Consider the following 25,829-nt stretch of genomic DNA (forward strand, 5'->3'; position numbering starts at 1 on the left):
TGCTATGGGCACTCCTACACTTACCCACTGGCTTGCCTATCACACTGTCTTGCAGTTTTCTAGTTAGCAATCTTGACTTTGGTCTATTTGAGGACTGGGATACACTTACTGCCTATGTATCTCCAGTCACCGACACATAACAGGCACTCAATAAATATTTATTAGATGAGTAAATAACTTGATTCTTACCTCTCTCTCCTGTTTTTTTCCAATTTGTCTTTCAAAATCATAATTTCTTTGTTGAGAGCAAGTTGCTGGCCTTCTGAATCATGCAATTCTTTCTTCAGATTTTTAATTTCATTTGCATGTATTCCTTCTCTTTTAGACAATTCTTCTTCATAAAAAATACTTTTCTTTTCCAAATCAGTCTTTAATTTGGTTATCTCTTGCTGATGTTCTATGCTGCATACTCCTGGTGAGTAACTAATTTGTTTCTGCTATAGAAGTAATAACAAAAGATTAGTTCATCTATAAGAATAATGAAATATCAAATAATAACTTCCTCCTATAATACAAAGGACTGTTCATATAACTGAATATTATTTTTGTATATCATCACATAAAAATAATATTTTATTAATGCTATTAACCTTTCATCTGTCGTATGCTGCAAATATCTTTCTCAGTGTATATTCCTTTATTGTTGTACTTCACAGTCTGTTGTTGTTTTTTTTTTTTTTGGTGAGGAGACCAGCCCTATGCTAACATCTGCCAATCCTCCTCTTTTTTTGCTGAGGAAGACTGGCCCTGGGCTAACATCCGTGCCCATCTTCCTCCACTTTATATGGGACGCCGCCACAGCATGGCTTGCCAAGCAGTGCATCGGTGCGCGCCCGGGATCCGAACCGGCGAACCCCGGGCCACTGCAGCGGAGCACGCGCACTTAACCACTTGCGCCACTGGGCCGGCCCCTGTATTTTACAGTCTTAGCCACACCAAGGTTATATATTTATCTGTACTTTCTGCTGGTATTCATATAGTTATTTGTTTTACATTTAATTTCTAATTTATATACAATTATTGTTGGTGTATAGAGTGAGGGAAAAATCTAACTGCATCCTATTTCTGATGTGGAACCAGTAAAAGGTCATAAATACATTTGTGTCTTTAAAAGATTAAATTCAGGGAGAAGATGGTAGAGCTAGAATGTAAAAAGTTCTTCTTCAGTGGTCCAGGGAGAAATGACAAAGGCCTAATCCATTCATCTTCATAGCCTCTCTAGAAAAAAATGATAGGTCTCTTTGCGTTTAGGTAGGGCATTAAGGAGAAATTTGGTTGAAAGCTATCTTTTTAGAACTTAGGTTGAAATATACTCTCAGTAATAAGGAAGAAAGGAAAATGTAAAAGTCCAAAGGTTCTTCCAGCTAACGGCTAAAGGGTAAACAGAAAGATACAGCCAGAGATTAGGATTATAAAATTTCCTGAGCTTTGTAACTTATTTCTATTACTTTGTTATATGTTACCTATTTTCCCAGATGATTGACAATAAAACTTTTAAAACCCAAAGAACCTATGGGCTTATGTTTAGTGACAACAAGATATCAAGCTCGAGAGGACACTGTGTCCTTTTTGGAAGCTGGTATTAAGAGCAGAAAAACTGGTAACAGCAGTTGGTTTAAAGTCGAAAGAAAACTATGCCGGCTTCTTCACATTTGAGGTATATAATTTTTTTAAAAACCAAAGTCATCAACGTGGACCTGAGAAATGTCTCTGGGGTAGCAACTGTAATATTGAACCATTTATTCCAATGACTTATGAAGTGCCTACCATATGCAAGACCCAGACTGTCCAGTAGGTTCTGAGGCAGCCTGGCGTGCAAAGCTCTGCTGAAACTGGGAAGAGCCACACCGAGTTGGATCTTTACTCTCATGCATCTCCATGACAATGACGCCTCAATTGACATGTGCGGCACTGACCACTGACCCACACTACTCTTTCTTTTTTCTAATCACCTAAAGAACACTTTTAGTTTCCTGTTCTGTTTAGTAAAGTTTGGCTGTTGGGATAGCAGTGGCATGTACTAGAAGTTTCAAGTAAAAATTACCCTGAAATCAAAACCCACCAAAGACACCACCAAAAGAAGTTATAGACTCACTTTACTTATTGCTAAGGTTGTAAAAAAGCCAAATAAAATGCTGACAAACAAAATTAAACCATATGTAAAAAAGAACAATCTACTGCAAAAGAATAGGTTTTATTGTAGGTATTGAAGGTAATTTAGTATTAGCAAATATTAATAAATGTGCAAAAATTGCATTATTTTAACAGACTAAATAAAAATAAATCCATATGATAATCTCAGTAGGTACCCTTGCCCAAAAGTATTTGATAAAATCCAATACTAATTCCAAATACTACCCCAAGTCCCACAATAAAATAAAACAAAAAGAGAGTACAGTAATTCTCCTAACTTAAAAAGTATCCATTTCAAGCTATCAGAAAAAATAATACCTATTGGTGAAACACCAGAAGTAATAACAAAAAGGATGTTTTCCATTATCTCTCATTTAATATCAGTTTTTAGATATTCTGTCTGACCAAGTAATATGTTAAATAGTTATAAGAAAAGAATATTAGAAAGAAAAGTGATAAAATCATTATCATTTCCATTTAATATAACTGTTCATCCAGAAAATGCAAATAAATCCACTGAAAAGTGCTAGAATTGATAAAGTTGAGTAAAACAAAGGCATATAAGATAAAGACAAATCAATAGTACTTCTAAACAGCAGAATAAGCTATAAGAAAACATAGTAAAAAATTTCATTGTTAATAGCAAAAACGATCAAACAAAAATCACCAGAAACTAATATACACACATATGAGGAATAATAATAGTGAATAACGTCTGAATTATACGAAAAAACTACAAGTCTTTACAAAAGATGTAAAAGAAGGCTCGAAAAAACATAGAAAAATACCAAGGGGAAGATTAAAATTATATGTATTCAGGGCTGGCCCCGTGGCTTAGTGGTTAAGTGCGTGTGCTCCGCTACTGGCGGCCCGGGTTCGGATCCTGGGCGCGCACTGACGCACCACTTCTCCGGCCATGCTGAGGCCGCGTCCCACATACAGCAACTAGAAGGATGTGCAACTATGACATACAAATATCTACTGGGGCTTTGGGGAAAAAAAAGGAGGAGGATTGGCAATAGATGTAGGCTCAGAGCTGGTCTTCCTCAGCAAAAAGAGGAGGATTAGCATGGATGTTAGCTCAGGGCTGATCTTTCTCACCAAAAAAACAAAAATTATATGTATTCAATTTTTCTCAAATTATCTTTCTTGTAAACCAAAAAAAAAATTTTTTTTTAATGTGGGAGGTAGTGCAGGGGTGTGGGATGGAGACAAATGTTCCTAGTACATAGGCAAAAATAAAATGCTAAAAATACCAAAGAAAATCCTGAAAAAGGAAGAAGAGTAAAAAAGGGAAGAGAATATTCTTTTCAGATATTAAAACACACTATAAATCCCTAATAAGTATCAGTGTAACAGATTTCCACCCCAAAATGATTTAACTCAATATACGAGACATCTTCAATCACTAGGAAGGCAGTGACTAACTAATGAACTTGGAACCACTAGCTAGCAATAAAAGAACAAAATGATTCTCACATCATACCATTTAGCAAAACAAATTCCAAATTGATTAGAGTTAAATATTTTTAAACCCAATAGAAACAACCAGGAGAAAGCAGAATTACATACTTAGCAAACTCTGAAAAAAGAAAGACAGGCCAAGCTGTGAAGCAATAGAAGAAACACTGAGGAAAGTAAAAACAAATTGTCTATAATTTTAAAAAGAAACAAGACCAAAATTAAAAGGCAAATTATAAGTTGGTAAAATAGTAGTGGAAAATATAAGGAAAAGTACAATTTTTACTATGCAAAGAGTTTATATGAATGGATAAGAAAAACATTACGACTACAAAATTAAATGGGCAAATGACTTAAAGAGATAATTCACAAAGAGAAAATATGATTAATAAACAATCTACTAATAAGGCAAGAAATGCTTCTTATACCTGCAAAGATTTGTGGCATGTAACAAGTGCCTTAAAATGATTTGACAATTTCATTCCCAGGTAGGTGTTCTAAGAAGAAGATACTGAAAAAGCTGTGCATAAAGATGTTCATGGTAATTATAATATTGCAAAAGCGAAAAATATATATTTAATAGTAGGGAATTGGATAAATGGATATACTTCTATAATCATTAAAACTATGTTTGTGACAATTATGTAATAAGGAGTAAAAATGAATATATCACACTCTCAAGTCATAAATATGTGCTAAGGGTTGAACTGTGTCCCTCCAAAAAGCATATGTTGAAGCACTAACCACCAGTATCTCAGAATGCAACCATATTTAAAAATCGGGCCTTAAATACTGCATGATCTGACTTATATGTGGAATCTAAAAAGGTCAAATTCTTAAAAGCAGAGTAGAATGGTGGTTGCCAAGGACTGGGGGGTGGGGGAAATGGGGAAATGTTGGTCAAATGGTACAAAACTTCAGATTATGTAGGATGAATAAATTCTGGAGATCTAATGTAAAGCAGGGTGACTACAGTTAACAATACTGTATGGTATCCTTGAAATTTGCTAAGAGAATGGATCTTAACTGTTTTCAGCAAAAAAAAAAAAAAAAAAAGATAACTGCGTGTGGTGATGGATATGTTAATTAACTTGATTGTGCTAAACATTTCACAATGTATGTGTATATCTAAACTTCACATTTTACATCTTAAGTATCTACAATTTTTATTTGTCAGTTATACTTCAATAAGGGTGGAAAAAAGAAAAGAAAAATAGGGTTTTTATAGAGGTAACCAACTTAAGTGAGGTCATTAGAGTTGGTTCTATTCCAATATGACTGTGTCCTTATAAACAGAACAAATTTGCACTGAGAGTCATGCATACAGGGAGTACACCATATGAAGATTAAGAAAATCAGGGTGATATATCTACAAGCCAAGGAATGTGAAACACTGTCAGCAAACCATCAGAAGCCAACCCTGCTAACACCTTGATTTTGGACTTCTAGCCATCATAATTAAGACCATAAATTCCTGGGTTTTCAGCCACCCGGTTTGTGGTAATTTGTAACAGCAGCCCTAGCAAACTAACACAACAGGGTAAAAAAAAAATTCTTGTAGCACATGATCACAATCATTGAAAAGTTGTTTTTGTTTTTTTAAACAGCCTTACTGAGACACAATTCACATACCATACTATTTACCCATTTAAAGTGCACAATTCAGTGGTTTTGGGTATACTACATTGTTAATTTTTTTTAAAGTGGAAAAATATATATAACATAAATTTTGCCATTTTAACCCTTTTAAGTGTACAGTTCATTGGTATTAATTGCATTCACAATGTTGTGCAACCATCACCACTATGTATTTCCAAAACTTTTCATCATCCCAAAGAGAAATTCTATAACCATTAAGGAATAAACTCCTCATTACTCCCTCCACCCAGCCCCTGGTAGCCTCTATTCTCCTTTCTATCTCAATCAATTTGCCTATTCTAGATATTTCATACAGGTAGAGTCATACAATATCTGTCCTTTTTTGTCTGGCTTCTTTCACTTAGCATAATGTTATCAAGATTCATTCATGTTGGAGCATGTATCAGAACTTCATCCCTTTCTATGGTTGAATGATATTCCATTGTATTTACATAGCATATTTTGTTTCTCCATCTGTTGATGGACACCTGAGTTGTTTCTACCTTTTGGCTACTATAATAATGTTTCAATAAACACTGGTGTATAAATATCTGTTTCAGTTCCTGCTTACAGTTCTTTTGGGTAGATACCTAGGAGGTAAATTCCTGGGTCATATGGTAATTCTATGTTTATCTTCTTGCGGAACCACCAAACCGTTTTCACATTCTTACAAACATTTATTTTGTTTCTTCTTCTTTTTTTTTAATTTTAGCCATCCTAGTAGATATGCAGTGGTACCTTGTGGTTTTAACTTCATTTTCCTAATGATCAATGATGTTGAACATCTTTTCATGTGCTTATTGGCTATTAATACATCTTCTTCAGAGAAATGTCTAGTTATTTGCCCATTTTTTGATTGGGTAGTTTGTCTTTCTGTTGTTGAGTTGTAGGAGTTTACATATTTTGGATATCAAACCCTTATCAGATATTTGACTTGCAAATAATTTCTTCCATTCTTTAGGTTGTCTTTTCATTTTCTTAAAAATGTCCTTTGATGCAATGCATACAAGTTTTTATTTTGATGAAGTCCAATTTATCAATTTTTTTCTTTTGTTGCTTATTCTTTCAGGGTCATATCTAAGAATCCATCGCCAAACCTAAGGTCATGAAAATTTACCTCAATTTTTTCTTCTAAAAGTTTTATGACTGTAGCTCTTATATTTAAGATGTTGATCCATTTTGAGTTAAGTTTTTTATATGGTATGAAGCAAGGGTCCGAATTCGTTTGCATATAGAAATCCAGTTGTCCTGGCACATGAGTTGAAGAGACTATTCTTTCCGCACTGAATGGATTTAGTAGCCGTATCAAGAATCGATTGGCCATAGACGCATGAGGTCATTTCTGGACTCTTAATTCTATTCCAGTGGTCTATATTTCTATTCTTATGCCAGTACCACACTCTTTTTATTACTGTAACTTTGAAATAAGTTTTGAAATTGGGAAGTATAAGTCTTCCAACTTTGTCCTTCTTTTTCAAGATTGGCTGTTTGGGGCCACTTGCAATTCCACATGAATTTGAGGAGTGTATTTGCTTTTCATTTCTGCAAAAAAGGCTGTTGGAAGTTTAATAGGGATTGCATTGAACCTGTACATCACTTTGGGTAATATCGAGATCCAAACAATATTAAGTCTTCCTATCCATAAATGTGGGAGGTACTTCCATTTATTTAGGTCTTAATTTTTTTCAGCAATGTTTTGTAATTTTCAGCGCACAAGTCATTAACCTTCTTGGTTAAAATTATCCTAGGCATTTTATTCTTTTAGATGCTACTGTAAGTGAAACTAATTTCTTAATTTCCTTTGTGGAGTGTTCACTGCTGGCAATCAGAAACACAACTCATTACTGTGTGTTGATCTTGCAACACTGGGGTTGGTAATTTTCTTATTATTGAGTTTTAAGAGTTCTTTCTATATTTTGGATAATGGTCTTTTATTAAATATGTCTGTATTTTCTCTCAGTCTGTGCCTCATCTTTTCATTCTCTTGGCAGTGTCTTTCAAGATCATAAATTTTTAATGTCAATGAAGTCTAGCATACCAATTCTTTATTTCATGGATTGCGCTTTTGGTGGTATATGTAAAAATTCATTGCCATACCAAAGGTTACCTAGGTTTTCCCTATGTTATCTTCTAGGAGTGTCACAGTTTTGTGTTTTACATTTAGGTTGTGACCCATTTTGAGTTAATTTTTGTGAAGGGTGTAAGGTCTGTGTCTAGATTCATTTGTGTGTATGTGTATGTCTAGTTGTTCTAGCACAATTTGTCGAAAAGACAATCTTTGCTCCATTGTATTGCCTTGGCTCCTTTGTCAAAGATGATTTATCTGTATATTCGTTTGCCAATACCACACTGTTTTGATTACTGCAGCTTTATAGTAAGTCTTGAAGTCAGGCAGTGTCAGTCTTCCAACTGTGTTCTCTTTCTTCAATATTGTGTTGGCTATTCTGGGTCTTTTGCCTCTTCATAACAAACCTTAGGCTTAGTTTGTTGATATCCACAAAAGAACTTGCTAGGATTTTGATTGGGATTGCATTAAATCTACAGATCAAGATGAAAAGAACTGATATCTTGACAATATTGAGTCTTCCCATCCATGAACATGTAATCTCTCTCCATTTATTTAGTTCTACTTTGATTTCTTTCATCAGAGTTTTGCAGTTTTCACCATATAGATCTTGTGCATATTTTGTTATATCTATACTTAAGTATTTAATTTTTATGGGTGCTATTGTTAATAGTGCTGAGTTTTAAATTTCAAATTTCACTTGTTCATGGTTGGTATATAGGAAAGTGACTGACTTTTAGGCATTAACCTTGTATCCAGCAACCTTGCTATAATGGCTTATTAGCTCCAGGAGTTCTTTTGGCGATTTTTTTGATTCTCTACATAGATGATCATGTCATCTATGAACAAAGACAGTTTTCTGTCTTCCTTCCCTATCTGTATACCTCTTATTTCATTTGCTTGTCTTATTGCATTAGCTAGGATGTCCAGTAAAATGTTGAAAGGCAGTAGTGAGAGGTGACACCCTCAGCTTGTTCCTGATCTTAGTGGGAAAGTGCCAAATTTCTCACCAATAAGTATGATGTCAGCTGTAGCTTTTTTGATAGATATTCCTTATTGAGTTGAGGAAGTTCCCCTCTATTCCTAATTTATTGAGAGTTTTTATCACGAATGGGTGTTGGATTCTGTCAGATACTTCTTCTGCATGGAGTGATATGATCATGTGATTTTATTTTTTAGTCTGTTGATGTGATGCATTACATTAATTGATTTTTTTTTGTTTATTGCAGTAATATTGGTTTATAACATTGTATAAATTTCAGGTGTACATCATTATACTTCTGTTTCTGCATAGATTACATCATGTTCACCACCCAAATACTAATTACAACCAATTACCACACACATGTGCCGAATTATCCCTTTCGCCCTCCTCCCTCCCCCCTTCCCCTCTGGTAACCACTAATCCAATCTCAGTCTCTATGTGTTTGTTTATTGTTGTTATTATCTACTACTTAATGAAGGAAATCATACGGTATTTGACCTTCTCCCTCGGACTTATTTCACTTTGGATAATACCCTCAATGTCCATCCATGTTGTCACAAATGGCTGGATTTCATCGTTTCTTATGGCTGAGTAGTATTCCATTGTGTATATATACCACATCTTCTTTACCCATTCGTCCCTTGATGGGGCACTTAGGTTGCTTCCAAGTCTTGGCTATTGTGAATAATGCTGCAATGAACACAGGGGTGCATGTATCTTTACGCATTGGTGTTTTCAAGTTCTTTGGATAAACACCCAGCAGTGGAATAGCTGGATCAAGTGGTAGTTGCAGCCTTGATTTTTTGAGGAATCTCCATACTGTTTTCCAGAGTGGCTGCACCAGTTTGCACTCCCACCAGCAGTGTATGAGAGATCCCTTCTCTCCACATCCTCTCCAACACATGTTGTTTCCTGTCTTGTTAATTATAGCCATTCTGACGGGCGTGAGGTGATATCTATTGTAGTTTTGATTTGCATTACCCTGATAGTTAATGATTTGGAACATCATTTCATGTGTCTCTTGGCCATCTGTATATCTTCTTTGGAGAAATGTCTGTTCAGGTCTTTTGCCCATTTTTTAATTGGGTTGTTAGTTTTTTTGTTGTTAAGATGCATGAGTTCTTTATATATTTTGGAGATTAAGCCCTTATCAGATGTATGTTTGCAAATATCTTCTCCCAATTGTTAGGTTGTCTTTTTGTTTTGATGATGGTTTCCTTTGCTGTGCAGAAGCTTTTTAGTTTCATGTAGTCCCATTTGTTTATTTTTTCTATTGTTTCTCTTGCCCGGTCAGACATGGTGCTTGAAAAGATGTTGCTAAGACCGATGACGAAGAGCGTACTGCCTATGTTTTCTTCTAGAAGTTTCATAGTTTCAGGTCTTACATTCAAGTCTTTAATCCATTTGGAGTTAATTTTTGTGTATGGTGTAAGGTAAGGGTCTACTTTCATTTTTTTGCATGTGGCTATCCAGTTTTCCCAACACCATTTGTTGAAAAGACTTTCTTTTCTCTGTTGTATGTTCTTGGCTCCTTTGTCAAAGATTAGCTGTCCATAGATGTGTGGGTTTATTTCTGGGCTTTCGATTCTATTCCATTGATCTGTGTGTCTGTTTTTGTGCCAGTACCATGCTGTTTTGGTGACTACAGCTTTGTAGTATATTTTAAAATCAGGGAGTGTGATACCTCCAGCTTTGTTCTTTTTTCTCAGGATTCCTTTAGCTATCCGGGGTCTTTTGTTGTTCCATATAAATTTTAGGATTCTTTGTTCTATTTCTGTGAAAAATGTTGTTGGAACTTTGATAGGGATTGCATTGAATCTATAGATTGCTTTAGGAAGTATGGACATCTTAACTATGTTGATTCTTCCAATCCAAGAGCATGGAATATCTTTCCATTTCTTTGTGTCTTCTTCAATTTCTTTCAGCAATGATTTATAGTTTTCCGTGTACAGATCTTTCACCTCTTTGGTTAAGTTTATTCCTAGGTATTTTTTTCTTTTTGTTGCAATTGTAAATGGGATGGTATTCTTAATTTCTCTTTCTGCTACTTCGTGGTTAGTGTATAGAAATGCAACTGATTTTTTTATGTTGATTTTGTATCCTGCAACGTTACTGTATTCGTTTATTACTTCTAAGAGTTTTCTTGTGGATTCTTTAGGGTTTTCTATATATAAAATCAAGTCATCTGCAAATAGTGCCAGTTTCACTTCTTCCTTTCCAATTTGGATGCCTTTTATTTCTTTTTTGTTACCTGATTGCTCTGGCTAGGACTTCCAGTACTATGTTAACTAGGAGTGGTGGCAGTGGGCATCCTTGTCTGGTTCCTGTTCTTAGAGGGATATCTTTCAGTTTTTCACCATTGAGGATGATATTAGCTGTGGGTTTGTCATATATGGCCTTTATTATGTTGAGGTACTTTCCTTCTATACCCATTTTATTCAGAGTTTTTATCTTAAATGGATGGTGTATCTTGTCAAATGCTTTCTCTGCATATATTGAGATGATCATGTGATTTTTATTCTTCATTTTATTAATGTGGTGTATTACGTTGATTGATTTGCGAATGTTGAACCATCCCTGCATACCTGGAATAAATCCCACTTGATCATGGTGTATAATCTTTTTAAAGTATTGTATGCAATTTGCTAGTATTTTGTTGAGGATTTTTGCATCGATGTTCATCAGTGACATTGGCCTGTAATTTTCTTTTTTTGTGTTGTCCTTGTCTGGTTTTGGTATCAGGGTAATGTCAGCTTCGTAGAATGAGTTAGGGAGCTTCCCCCTCTCCTCAATTTTTCGGAAGAGTTTGAGAAGGATAGGTATTACGTCTTCTTTGAATGTTTGGTAGAATTCACCAGGGAAGCCGTCTGGTCCTGGACTTTTATTTTGGGGGAGGTTTTTGATTACTGTTTTGATCTCCTTACTGGTGATTGGTCTATTCAAATTCTGTACTTCTTCTTGATCCAGTTTTGGAAAGTTGTATGATTCTAAGAATTTATCCATTTCTTCCAGATTGTCGAATTGGTTGGCATACAGCTTTTCATAGTATTCTCTTATAGTCTTTTGTATTTCTGAGGTGTCTGTTGTAATTTCTCCTCTTTCATTTCTGATTTTACTTATTTGTGCCTTCTCTCTTTTTTTCTTGGTGAGTCTAGCTAAAGGTTTGTCAATTTTGTTTATCTTATAAAAGAACCAGCTCTTGGTTTTATTAATTTTTCTATTGTTTTTTTAGTCTCTATTTCATTTATTTCTGCTCTGATTTTTATTATTTCCCTTCTTCTACTGATTTTGGGCTTTGTTTGTTCTTCTTTTTCCAGTTCCTTTAGGTGCATTGTTAGATTGTTTATTTGAGATTTTTCTTGTTTGGTGAGATAGGCCTGTATTGCTACAAACTTCCCACTTAGAACCGCTTTTGCTGTATCACATAAATTCTGGCATGTCGTATTTTCATTTTCATTTGTCTCCAGGTATTTTTTGATTTCTTCTTTGAATTCTTCGTTGACCCAGTCGTTGTTCAGTAGCATTTTGTTTAATCTCCACGTATTTGTGGCTTTTCTGATTTTCTTCCTATAGTTGATTTCTAGTTTCATACCGTTGTGGTCAGAAAAGATGCTTGGTATTATTTCAATCTTCTTAAATTCATGTAGACTTGTTTTGTGGCCTAATACGTGGTCAATCCTGGAGAATGTTCCATGTGCATTTGAAAAGAACGTGTATTCTTCGGTTTTTGGATGGAATGCTCTGTATATATCTAGTAGGTCCATCTGTTCTAATGTGTCATTTAAGGCCAGTGTTTCCTTATTGATCTTCTGTTTGGATGATCTATCTGTTGGTGTAAGTGGAGTGTTCAAGTCCCCTACTATTATTGTGTTACTGTCTATTTCTCTTTTTATGTCTGTTAATAATTGCTTTATATATTTAGGTGCACCTACATTGGGTGTGTAGATATTTACAAGTGTTATATCCTCTTGTTGGATTGTTCCCTTCATCATTATGTAATGCCCTTCTTTGTCTCTTTTTACAGTTTTTGTTTTAAAGTCTATTTTGTCTGATATGAGTACTGCTACCCCAGCTTTCTTTACATTGCCATTTGCGTGGAGTATCTTTTTCCATCCCTTCACTTTCAGTTTGTGAGTGTCTTTAGGTCTGAAGTGTGTCTCTTGTATGCAGCATATATATGGGTCTTGTTGTTTTATCCAATCAGCCACCCTATGCGTTTGTATTGGAGCACTTAGTCCATTGACGTTTAAAGTAGCTATTGATAAGTATGTACTTGCTGCCCTTTTTTTTTTTCTCAGTGTTTGAGTAGTCCTTCTCTGTTCCTTTCTCCTTCTATACAGAATTGATGGTCTCTTTAGTTTGAACTCTGTCTGAAAGCTCTACTCTTTAACTCCCCTTCTCCCTCCTTTTATGTTTTTGATATCATATCTAACCTCTTTTTTGTGCATTTGTATCCATTACTCTCTTATCATGGAAATAGATAATTTTTCCTATTTGTGGTCTTCTCTTTTCCTCTTAAATCAGTTTCTTTAACATTTCTTGTAGCACTGGTTTCTTGATGACAAACTCCTTTAATTTTTGCTTGTCTGGGAAACTTTTGATCTCTCCTTCCATTTGAACGATAACCTTGCTGGGTAGAGTATTCTTGGCTGTAAGTTTTTTCCTTTTAGCACTTTAAATATATTGTGCCAGTCTCTTTTAGCCTGTAAGGTTTCTGCTGAGAAGTCAGCTGATAGCCTTATGGGGTTACCTTTGTATGTAACTTGTCTTTCTCTTGCGGCTTTTAGGATTCTCTCTTTATCTTTAATTCTGGACGTTTTGATTATGATGTGTCTTGGTGTGGGCCTCTTTGGGTTTATCTTGTTTCGTGCTCTCTGTGCTTCCTGTACCTGTGTTCCTTCCTTCCTTAGGTTAGGGAAGTTTTCATCTATTATTTCATCAAATAGATTCTCTGCCCCTTTATCTTGCTCTTCTCCTTCTGGGACACCTATAACACTGATGCTAGTGTGCTTGATGTTGTCCCAGAGGTCCCTTAGACTGTCCTCACTCTTTTTAATTCTTTTCTCTTTTACCTGTTCAGTTTGGGTAATTTCTTCTAGTCTTTCATCCAGCTCGCAGATCCGTTCTTCTGTATCCTTTACTCTGCTTTTGAGTCCCTCTAGCGAATTTTTCATTTCCAGTATTGTATTCTTCATTTCTGATTGGTTCTTTTTTATATCTTCCATTTCTTTGTTGACATTCTCACTGAGTTCATCTGTTCTCCCCAGATCAGTGAGCATCCTTAACATTCTTTGTTTGAACTCTCTGTCGGGTAGGTTGCTCATTTCTGTTTCACTTAGTTCCTTTTCTGGGGTTTTGTCCTGTTCCCTTACTTGGAATGTATTCCTTTGCCTTCTCATTTTGCCTCTTTCCCTGTGCTTGTGTCTGTGTATTAGGTAGGTCAGCTATGTCTCCTGCTCTTGGATAGGTGACCTTATGAAAGTGATGGCTTAGGAGGTCTGCAGTGTGCTTCCCTCAGTTCTCAATGTTCCAGGGGTGACCCCTATGTGGGCTACGTGTGTCCTTCTGTTGCGGCCTGTTTGCTCCCCCTGTAGGCACCCAGGGAGGCTGAGGTATGCTCCTGGCCAGCTGTTGTAATGCTCAGCTGCTTGTAGTTGTTGTGGGCCCTTCAGTTTCTTTATCAGGTGTGGGGAGCCCCAGCACAGTTGGCTGCAAGTTCTAATACCACATTTGTGTTGCAGTATTTCTTTTAAGTGAGTAGGCCCCCAGAGTGAGTTCTAATACCACATTTGTGTTGCAGTATTTCTTTTAAGTGAGTAGGCCCCCAGCGTGGCAGGTTGTTAGGCTCAGGGGCTTACAATTGCTATAAGCCTCCAGCCTTTAGGTCTCGTCAGCTCTCTGAGGATTGCAGCTGGGTGGGGCTTGCCTCAGGCATGGGAGCACCCAATAGTTTCAGGCTTTGGAAGGTGGGGCAAACCCCCTATGTGGGTCTTTGAGAAGCACAAGTTTTCTGCAGCTGACAAGCCCTGACACCCACAGGTCCATACACACAGTCAACACAGTCCTGCTCCGTGTGCACGCCCCAACCTCCTGAAGTGGACCCAGTCTCTCCACAGCAGGAGCCCCACATACTCCACCAATGCCCCACACTCTCCACCCACTCCTTGTGCATGCCCTGCCCCTCTAAAGTGGGCTCAGTTGCCAGGCTGCAGAGAATCCAGTCACCAATCTATGCAGGCCCACAAGTTGCCTGAGGGTTTGTTGTTGGGTGGGGCCAGTCTCTAGGGTGGGCTGCCTGTTCTGGCTGAGCTGGATTAAATCGGTGCTCTAGTGGGTGGGGCAGACCTGGGCTAGCAGGCCCCAGGGAGAACTCCAATGGCGTCTGTGTCAGCATGCCCACACCAGGCCACAACAATGGCCACCACCAATGTCCCAGTCCCTGGAGAGGTCTCACCTCTCACCGAGATGCACTCAGGGCCTATCAGGTGAGTCTCTTTTCACCAAAACACTATGCACCTTTCTCTGTGGTGATTTTAGATTGCTTTCTGAAACGGGTGAGTTTGCGTGTGGGCCCTTTAAGAGCCAGTTTTAATTTCTTTGTGAACCGGCTTTTCTGGGAGTACTCCCCAATGTTTTAGTAGCAGGCAAAGTCAGATATTATGCCACTCGTCTTGATTGTGCTGGGTCTACAAAATGCCCACAGCGGGTTACTCCCCGGCTCAGGGCCCCGCTCCTCCAGGGAGGCTGAGTACCTTTGGGCTGCTCCCAGGCAGCTGTGAGGTGCTGCGGCTTGTGAAGGCGGCATTTTTTCTCTCCAGAAGGGAGTTTCTGCCTCTTCCACCTCAATTAGGATTGTCCTTTGTTGCAGGAGTTCCTCTTATCCAGTTTTCAGTTCTGTCTCAGGGGTAATTTTTCCATGAGTAGTTGTAAATTGGCTGTGTCCGCGGGAGGAGGTGAGTTCAGAGTCTGCTTACGCCACCATCTTGACTTCTCCACATTAATTGATTTGTGAATGCAGAAGCAGCCTTGCATACATAAGATAAAATTCTACTTGGTTGTGGTGTATAATTCTTATTATACATTGTTGGATTCAATTTGCTAATATTTTGTTGAGAATTTTTACATCTATTTCTATGAGACATGTTGGTCCATAGCTTTCTTTTCTTGTAATGTTTTTGTCTAGTTTTGGTATTAGCATAATACTGGTGTAATAGAGTAAGTTAGGAAGTTTTCCCTCTGTTTCTATCTTCTGAAAGAGATTGTAGAGAATTGGTATGACTCCTTCCTTAAACGTTTGGTAGAATGCAGCAGTGAACACATCTGGGCCTGGTATTTTCTGTTCTGAAAGGTTATTAATTATTGATTCAATTTCTTTAATAGACAGAGGCCTTTTCAGATTATTTTTTCTTGTGTGAGTTTTTACAGCTGTGTCTTTCAAGGAATTGGTCCATTTCATCTAGGTTATCAAATTTGTATGCATACAGTTGTTCATAGTATTCCTTATTATCCTTTTAATGTACATGGGTTATGTAGTGATGTCCCTGCTTTCATTTCTGATATTAGTAGTGTCTTCTCTTTTTTCCTTTTTTCTTTTGTTTTCTTTGTGTTTTATTTCACAATAAAAGAGTTTAAAAATATAGCAGCAAGCACAGCATGCAAAACATAGATTAAGCATATTCTTTGCAAAAAGATTTACTACAGAAAAAAGAAGAAAATTTTAAAGAGGAACTATAATGTCAAGAGAATTATAAATACATGAAATAATATAAACAATTATCTACAGGTATTTCCCCTTCTTTTCAAGTTCCCAGGGAAGTTATTAAATTTATATAAAGTATTGAAATCTATGCTTATAAGTTTGAAAATCTGATTCAGACATTTTTCCTAGAAAAATATAAGTGAACCAAATTGTCTCAAAACAAATCAACAATAAAATAAAGCACTGACAAACCTACTATATAACAGCAAAGAATGTGTTACAGGAGAATTCTTTCAGATTTCAAGGAAGAGTTTATTTCTATGAGCACAGAGAAAGAAGAAAAGCTTCATTTTTCATTATATAAAGTTAACATAACCCTGACCAAAGCAGCATACAAATAATAAAACCACAGACTCATCTCAATATAAACTTAACAGCAAAAATTTTTAATAAAATGTTAACATTTGTAATCCATTGCTGTATTGAAATTCTAGAGAAAAGATCTCTTTTCTTCTTAATTAGCCTGGCTAGAGGCTTATCAATTTTATTGATCTTTTCAAAGAATAAGCTTTGGTTTCATTTATTTTCTCTATTGGTTTCCTGTTTTCAATTCATCTGATTTCTGCTTTAATTTTTATTATTTCTTTTCTTCTGTTTACTTTAGATTTAACTTGCTCTTCTCTTTCTAGTAACCCAAGATGAAAGTTAAGATGATTAATTTTAGATCCTTCTTCTTTTCTAATATATGCTTTCAATGCTATAAATTTCCCTCTAAGCACTGCTTTCACTGTATCCCACAAACTGTGAGAAGTTGTTTTTTCATTTTCATTTAGTTCAAAATCTTAAATTTTTCTTGAAAATGTGTTGTTTAACTTCCAAGTATTTTGGAATTTTTCCAGCTATCTTTTTGTTATCAATATCTAATCTAATTCCATTGTTGTCTGAGAGCAGACACTGTATGATTCCTATTCTTTTAAATTTGTTAAGGTTTGTTTTATGGCCCAGAATGTGGTCTATCTTGGTGAATGTTCCAAGTGAGCTTGAGAGGAATGTGTATTCTGCTGTTGTTGGATGAAGTAGCCTCTAGATGGCCCTTATATGCATTTGATTGATGATGTTGTTGAGTTCAATTATGTCCTTACTGATTTTATGCCTGCTGGATCTGTTCATTTCTGATAGAGGGGTATTGAAGTTCTCAACTATAATAGTGGATTCATTTGTATTTCCTTGCAGTTCTCTCAGTTTTTGCCTCATACATTTTGATGCTGTGTTGTTACATACATGCACACTAAGTATTGTTACGTCTTCTTGGAGAAGTGACTCCTTTATCACTACGTAATGCCCTTCTTTATTCCTAAAAACTTTCCTTACTCTGAATTCCACTTCCTCTGAAATTAATATAGGTACTCCCACTTTTTTTGATTAGTGTTAGCATGGTATATCTTTCTTCATCCATTTACTTTTAATCTATATGCACCTGTATATTTCAAGTAGGTTTCTTCAAGACAACATATAGTTTGATATTGTTGATCCAATTTGACACAATCTCTGTTTTGTAATTAGTGTACGTAGACCACTGACATTCTAAGTTATCGCTGGTATTTCTGGATTAATATCTACCATATTTGCTGCTGTTTTCTATTTGTTGTCCTTGTTCTTTGTTCCTATTTTTGTCTTTCACTCCTTTTCTGTCTTTTGTGGTTTTAGTTAAGCATTTTATTTTGTCTCTGTTTTGAGCATATCAGTTTACTTCTTTTTTTAGTGGTTGTCCTATGGTTTGCAATATCCATTTACAACCAATCCAAGTCCACTTTCAAACAACACTCTACCATTTCATTGATAGTGCAAGTACACTAAAATGAAATAATCCTAATTCCTTCCTCCCTTCTGTTGTATCATTGCTGTCATTCATTTCAGTAATACATAAGCATACGTATATATACACATAAGCATACATAGAAGCATATATAATTGAACACATTGTTGCTATTATTATTTTGAACAAACTGTTAGATTAATTAAGAATAAGAAAAATAAAAACTTTTATTTATTTTACCTTCACTTATTCTACTTCTCTGATGTTCTTTCTTTCTTCACATAGATCTGAGTTTCTGACCTATATCATTTTCCTTCTCTCTAGAGAGTTTGCTGTAACATTTCTTGCATGGCAGGTTTACTGGCAACAAATTCCCTCAATTTGTGTCTCATATAGTTTTAATTTCTCCTTCACTTTTGAAGAATAATTTCACAGGGTACAAAGTTCTAGATTGGTGTTTTTTTTTTCTCTCAACACCGTAAATATTTCACTCCACTCTCTTCTTGTTTGTGTGGTTTTTGAAAAGAAGTCAGATGTAATTCTTACATCCTCTATAGGTATTCTTTTCCTCGAGCTGCTTTCAAGATCTTTCTTCATCTTTGACTTTCTGTAGTTTGCAAATGATATGTCTAGGTGCAGTTTTGGGGGTATTTATCCTACTTGGTGCTCTCTGAGCTTCCTGGATCTGTGGTTTGCTGTCTGACATTAATTTGAGGAAACTCTCAGTCATTATTGTTTCAAATATTTCTTCTGTTCCTTTCTCTCTTTCTTCTCCTTCTAGTATTTCCATTACACGTATGTTACAGCTTTTGTAGTTGTTCCACAGTCCTTGGATATTCTTTTCATTTTTTTCAGTCTTTTTTCTCTTTGCTTTTCAGTTTTGGCAGTTTCTATTGAAACACCCTCAAGCTCAGAGATTCTTTCCTCAGCTGTGTCCAGTGTATTAATAAGCCCATCAAAGGCATACTTCATTTTTTTACAGTGTTTTTTATCTCTAGCATTTCTTTTTGGTTCTTTGGTTCTTTCTTAGAATTTCCATCTCTCTGCTTACATTGCCCATTTATTCTTCCATGCTGTCTACTTTATCCATTAGAGTCCTTAGCACATCAAACATAGTTGTTTTAAATTCCCAGTCTGATAATTTCAACATTCCTGCCATATTGGAGTCTGGTTCTGATGCTTGCTCTCTCTCTCCCAACTGCGTTTTTTGCCTTTGTGTATGTCTTGTAATTTTTTGTTGACAGCCAGACATGATGTACTGAGTAAAAGGAACTGCTATAAATAGGCTTTCAGTAATGTGGTGGTAAGGCATATGTGTGTGCAGGAAGCATTCTATAGCCCTAAGATTAGATATCAGTCTTATTGAGCCTGTGCCTCTGGATTGTGAATTTCATACAACCTAGTCAGTTTTTCTCCTCCCCCCCTTGATTTGCATAGGGTGGTCAGAGTGGGCTTGGATTGGGTATTTCCCTTCCATTAGGTCAGTTAGGTTCTGGTTGGAGAGTTTCTCCTGAGGGCAGATCTTGTTAAGAAGAACAGAATGCTCTGGCGTATTTCAAAATGGTTCCCCCTACTGTTAGCACAAGGGGATTTTTCTCTGATATTCACTGTGAGAAACTAGTAGAGCTTCAGGAGGTAAAACTCACAAAAGTATGGGTGACCCTAATGACTGGGTTCCCCTAGAGTTTTTCTCTCTCAGATTTGTCCACACTGAGCCTCCAGCAATTTTTCAACTACAGTTCAGGTTTCCCCACACTGGCACTGAGTCCTACATAGGCTTCTGCTCTGGTAAGTTATGATTCTCTGTATTTGCCTGTCAGTCTTTCCAATTTTGGGGCAGTGGTTTGTCCTGTGATGTCACTTCTCTTCCAGATCTAAGAAGAGTTGCTGATTTTTCCATTTGTTCAGCTTTTTACTTGTTAGAATGAAGTGGCGATTCCCAAGCTTCTCATATGCTGGACTAGAAACTGGTAGTTTCTTTAGGATATTTTTATATATAGGATCATGTGACCTGCAAATAGAGAGAGTTTTACTTCTTTCTTTCTAGTTTGGATGCCTTTCTTTCTTTTTCTTGTCTAATTCCTCTGGCTAGAACCTCCAGTAAAACGTTAAATAGCAATGGTGAAAACGAGAATCCTTGTCTCATTCCTAATCTTAGGGAGAAAATTTTCAGTCATTCACCATTGAGTATGATGTTAGCTGTAGGTTTTTCATAAATACCTTTTATCATGTTGAGTACATTCCCTTCTATTCCTAGTTTTTTGAGAGTTTTTATCATGAAATGATGTTGGGTTTTGTGAAATGACTTATGTGCATCAATTAAGATGATCGTGTGGTTTTTTTCTCTTAGGTTCTATTAATGATGTATTATATTGATTTATTTTTTACACTGAACCACTCATTACTGGGAAAAATCTCACTTTGTCATGGTGTATAATCCTTTTAATATGGTTTTGGATTTGGTTTGCTAGTATTTTGTTGAGGATTTATGCATCTATATTCATTAGGAACACTTGTCTTTAATTTTCTTTTCTTGTGATATTTTTAATATGGTTTGGTATCAGGGTAATGCAGGCCTTATAGAATAAGTTAGGAAGTATTCCCTATTCTTGCATTCTTTGGAAGAGTTTAAGAGAGACTGGTGTTAATTCTTCTTTAAATGTTTGGTTCAATTCACTAGTGAAGCCATCTGGTCCTGGACTTTTCTTTGTTAGGAGGTTTCTTATTACTGATTCAATTTCTTTACTTGTTACAGACCTGTTGAGATTTTTTATTTTGTCTTGAGTCTTTAGATCATTTGTGTGCTTCTAGAAATTGTTCATTTCATCTAGGTTATTTACTTTGCTGGCACAGAGTTGTTCATAGTATTCTCTTATAATCCTTTTGCTTTCTGATGATACTGATGATAGGTATCCATGTTCATTTCTCTCTCTCTCGTTTTTTTTTTTGTGAGGAAGATCAGCCCTGCGCTAACATCCATGCTAATCCTCCTCTTTTTGCTTAGGAAGACCTGCTCTGAACTAACATCTACTGCCAATCCTCCTCCTTTTTTTTCCCCCAAAGCCCCAGTAGATAGTTGTATGTCATAGTTGCACAGCCTTCTAGTTGCTCTATGTGGGACGTGGCTTCAGCATGGCCAGAGAAGCGGTGCATCGGTGCAAGCCTGGGATCCGAACCCGGGCCGCCAGTAATGGAGCATGCGCACTTAACCGCTAAGCCACAGGGCCGGCCCATCCATGTTCATTTCTGATGATAGTTATTTCCTTCCTCTCTCCCTCCCTTTCTCTGTCTAGCTAAAGGTTTGTTAATTTTGTTGATCATTCAAAGAATCAATTGAATTCTCTTGAATTCTCTCCAAAGAATCCTTCATTCTCTTCATTATTTTTCTGTTCTCACTTTAACTCTGCTCTAATCTTTATTATTCCCTTCCTTCTGCTAGCTTTTAGTTTCCTTTCTCTTCTTTTTCTAGTTCCATAAGACATAAAGTTAGGTTTATGTTTACTGATTTAAGATCCTTCTTCCTTTTTAATATAAGCATTTACAGCTCTCAGTTTCCCTCTGAGCAATGCCTCTGTTGCATTCCATGTGGTGTTTTCATTTAATTCATCTCCAGGTATTTTCTAACTTCCCTTGTGATTTCTTCTTTGATCCACTGGTTGTTTAAGAGTGTCATGTTTAATTTCCACTGTTTTTTAACATTCCATTTTTCCTCAGGTTATTGATTTCTAGCTTCATTCCATTGTGGTTGGAGAAGATGCTTCATATGATTTCAGTCTTTTTACATTTATTGAGACTTGTTTTGCTGGCCTAATATCTGGTCTATCCTGGAGAATGTGCCATGTGCACTTGAGAAGAATATGTATTCTCCTGTTGTTAGGTGAAAGGTTCTATATATATCTGTTGGGTTTAGTTGATTATTGTGTTGTTCGAGATCTGTATATCCTTATTTATCTTCTGTCTATATGTTTTATCCATTATTGGAAGTGGGGTATTGAACTTTCTGTTATTCAAGAACTATTTCTCCTTTCAATTCTATTGAAAAGTATTCTTAATGGAGTAAGGATTCCTACCACCTTTTAGAAGGGCCAAAATAGTTTCAATACTTACATGTGTATACCTTTAAACCAAGAAATTCCAATTTTAGAAAATATCCTAAAGAAATGATGGTATGATTATAACCATAGTAACACCTATTGAGCCTTTACTTTGTGTCAGGCTCTGGGATAACCATTTTAAATGTATTAACTTATTTATTAAGTAGTTCTATTATTATTCTAAATTTATAAACGATACAAGAGATTGCAAGTGTTTGATCAGTAGATAAATACATATAATTCAAAGCTTTCATTGCAGCAGTGTTCACTACAGAAAAAAACAGAAAGCGAACTATTGGATAGGGCATGGTACTGACAGTTATAAAACTTGGGTTTAAATTGTCCTCTATCATTTATGACTACAAATCCTTAACTCTTCTGGGTCTCAATTTCCTCAAATGCAAATAATCTCTAAGATTTCTTCCAGTTTGCACTTTATGATTCTTGTTTACTACTCAAATCATCTAAGATAGTGCTGGAAACAAAGCAGTCCCTGACTGAAAATTATTAGAGACGGTAATGTAATGACTTCTATAAACTAATCCTGCTCTAGAAGCATAGGTGTTTACGGAAGAAACATCTCTACTTTGGAAAGCTAACTAAGACTGTGCAATCATGATGAATCAAAAAAAAAAATAAATAAAACAAAACAAATGAATCCCCTGCCCAAAAAAGCAAGAAATAAAATCTTGAGTTTATAGTTGTATTTATAGCAGAGAAACCCTACTTGTAACCACTAACATTCAATCGTCAGAGAAAAGCAAGTTCTGACCAATTCTACCACATCATTCATTCATTGATTCATTTATTAAGCAAGTATTAAATACAGGGCCCTGTGCCAGGTTAATAATACACCTGTCTATGTTTTCAGTAAGCTAGGTCACAGTTTAGGTGGGGAGACATTTTGTGAATAAATAATTACAATAAGAGCTTTGCTACAGTTATTAATAGAATCCTACAGCAGCACAGAATAAGAAATACTCAGACTTCCTGAGATAACATTCAACTTGATTCTTGTATTTGCTGGACGAATAAGACGCTAGACTAGGCATGGTTATGCAAGGAGTGGGTGGAGGTGCGGGCTGGCAGACAATGCAGAGGAAACGGGATATGCAAAGGTTAAAGTCAAGAAAAGGCAGACATCATATTCAGATTATAATTTAGTGTTGTAGAAATATGATGTCAATTTAATCCCAATTCTCTCACTTTGACAACATAATATTAATATTATTGATATTATTGAGCACTTGTGTCAGCTTACATACATACGTATGTACTCCTTAGATAAAACAAATGAGATAGGGTTTTACAGATGAGAAAATTAAGGCCCAAAAAGTTTAAATATTTTGTCCAGCATTACACAGATAGTAACTGATGAGGCTGGGAGTTAAAATCAGGTAGTCCAACTCTAGAGCTGGCACAAGGATTTCCCTTGCTAAGTACTTTTGCAAAGATGTATTAGCCCATGTCCATTATCATCTCATCCCACCTAACAGAAGCATCTGCAGAGCTACCTCTGAGCTCTCCTGTCATTCACAAGACAGAGGATCTGGATATCTAACAATGCCTCCCATGCAGACTACCAACACATCTTGTCCAGGTACGCAGCCCTTCATAAATATTTTAACTCCTCCCTGATAGATTTCTTCTTCCCACTAAACATAGCCTTCCCTTTCCTTCCAGCATGATTAGGAAGTCTCTATTAGCTTGCCACTGGTAAGAAAGAGAATTAAGAATACTAGGTTTGAAGGATAGCTAGTTTTCACTCTACACCAAAGAGCGTACATAAGTAATTCCTATTAAGCCTAAAGAGGAGAAAATTAATTTGACTTCATAAATATGAGATCAAATACCTTCAGTCCCTCCAATTCATTTTCCAGTTGCTTAGAATAGTGCTCGCTCTGTTCACGCAATTTCCTGTCTTTTGATGCTTCAGCAGCTACAGCTTCTGTATGAACTTCCAGCTTTAAAATAAAATGAAAAAAGCAGATTTTATAGTTATAATTGCTTTTCCAATAAAATGCTTTTTCCCCATGGGACTCTACCTTGTAATAGGAAGATAACTCAAATTTTGAAATTCTTATTAAATAATATTACCAAACTAAAAAAATAACTTTTTCCAAAAATTAGAGAATGAAATATATATTATTTCACTAGTCTGAAAAAGTAGCTTTAATCACTACCCCACGGGCACTACAGAATTTGCCTGACTACTAACCTCTTTCTTGGCTCTTTCTGTTCTGCGCAGTTCTTGCCTTAAGCTTTCAACTTTTTGCATCACCAGGTCCACCTCTTCTTCCTTATCTCGGACATGGCGAGCAAGTTTCTGTTTTTGGGTGTGCAATTCTGTTAGCCGCTCATTGATCTCCATGAATTCCTGCATGGCCAGTTTCCTCTGACAGTGTGCGTCTTTCAGCTCTTTGGATTGGTTTTTTAATCGCTCACTAGCCTGGACTAGTTCCTACAGTTTTGTAAAAAGAATATAAGTTACCAATTCTGCAACCTAGGGACCAAATTTGGCCAACGAAGTAGCTATCATGAAGTTAAGAAGGGCCAAAATTATTCAAAATTAGAAGAAAAGAACTACTTTTGAACAGATACTAAGAACATGGTACTCTGTTCATATTCTCAATTCCTTATGCTAACAGGCTAACTGCAAAGGAACAGCTGATTTAACCTTCCAGCACCTCAGTTTCTACAAATAAATAAAGAGTATAAGAATACAAGATACGATGGTCAAAATAAAGATTTTGTGAAATTAATGGATATTTGTGAAATGTAAAAAAAATTATATTGAATGATTACAATTGATTAAAACAAGGGTTGCTCTTGATGTGGAAACTAAACTTTAGGTCCGAAGCAAGGAGAAAAAACTAAAGTCCTGGTCAAAGTGAGAAACTTAGAGGGTGCTAAAGTAGACTCGGGTCAGTAGAACCACCTGTCTCCCAGTAAAAAGGAAATGCAAATATTCTTTGAGGAAAAGAACCTCAAATCTAGCTTTTTGAAGGGCATGCAAACATGAGCTCACAATCATAGATTCCCAAATACCCAAAGAACAAACAATCATAAGCAAACAACAGAAACAATAATAATAAGCCCCAACGGTATTTGGATATTGGAATTGTCAGATATAGACATAAAATTGCTTTGTATGAAATGTTTGAAGAAATAAAAGGAAATCATAAAAATGGGAAAATGACAAAAGACTACCAAAAGTGACCAGGCATATTTATAAAACAACTTTATGGAATATTTAGAAATGAAAAAAATTTAAGTGTTAAAATTAAAGACATGAATCCACCTATATCCATCAATATAGGAAGCTCTACATTTATGAAGCAAGAAAAATAAAAAGTAACTCAAATCCAGAAACTTAAAAAAAAAAAATTTTATAACACCAAATAAAAATAAAAGTCCTTAATAGAAATCAGAGGAAAAAAAGACAAATCACCTATTCTCCATCCTCAAGAAAAAAAAAAAGGATAATTAGACTCAGAGCAGACATCTAAGAAGTAACGATAGAAACAATGGAAAATATTTTTAAAGAGATGAGAAAATAATTAAAATTGTATATGCAGAAAAATTACAATCAAGTGTGAGGCTAAAATAATGAGATTCATACAAACAAAAATTGACAGAGCTTACCACAATCAGATCTGCACTAAAGGAACCTCTGAAAACTTATTTCAGGAAAAAGAAAAATGATTTTAGAAGGAAGGGCTAATGAAAGAGAAATGGAAGGCTAAGAAATTAGGAAATACACATACAAATGTAAAGAAACATATATAATACTGCACTATAAAAATGTCTCAGTACAGTAAACAAAAAGGATATAACTAAAATATTGGTCAAAAACAGCACAGAAGTTAGGAAGAGGTAATACAGTTCAAAGTCCTTAAATCGTTTGGGAGGAGTAGTTTAAGATATTAAACAGACTT

General features: G+C 35.9%; 1 protein-coding gene and 1 long non-coding RNA gene across 9 annotated transcripts in view; one reads left to right on the forward strand and one right to left on the reverse strand.

The window, feature by feature from the left end:
- Positions 1 to 25,829, reverse strand: part of CDC42BPA (CDC42 binding protein kinase alpha) — a 311,999-nt gene that overhangs the window by 96,438 nt on the left and 189,732 nt on the right. For 5 of the 8 annotated variants that reach the window (XM_087424444.1, XM_087424439.1, XM_004439565.3 and 2 more), the window contains exons 13-15: positions 24,110 to 24,352; positions 23,745 to 23,855; positions 190 to 437 (exon numbers count right to left, since the gene is read on the reverse strand). In XM_087424444.1, the coding sequence (XP_087280570.1) occupies positions 190 to 437; positions 23,745 to 23,855; positions 24,110 to 24,352 (602 nt within the window). The remainder of the gene's footprint in view (positions 1 to 189; positions 438 to 23,744; positions 23,856 to 24,109; positions 24,353 to 25,829) is intronic. The other 3 variants (XM_087424442.1, XM_004439568.3, XM_087424440.1) reach the window with 2 other exon arrangements.
- LOC147912369 (uncharacterized) lies at positions 14,595 to 25,318 on the forward strand. Its single transcript, XR_015550028.1, has 3 exons — positions 14,595 to 14,767; positions 23,388 to 23,491; positions 24,176 to 25,318. It is a non-coding gene; the product is annotated as an uncharacterized LOC147912369 (long non-coding RNA).

This window comes from Ceratotherium simum, chromosome 36, assembly GCF_057802395.1.
Source record: "Ceratotherium simum simum isolate JZ-2026a chromosome 36, ASM5780239v1, whole genome shotgun sequence".
NCBI lineage: Eukaryota > Metazoa > Chordata > Mammalia > Perissodactyla > Rhinocerotidae > Ceratotherium > Ceratotherium simum.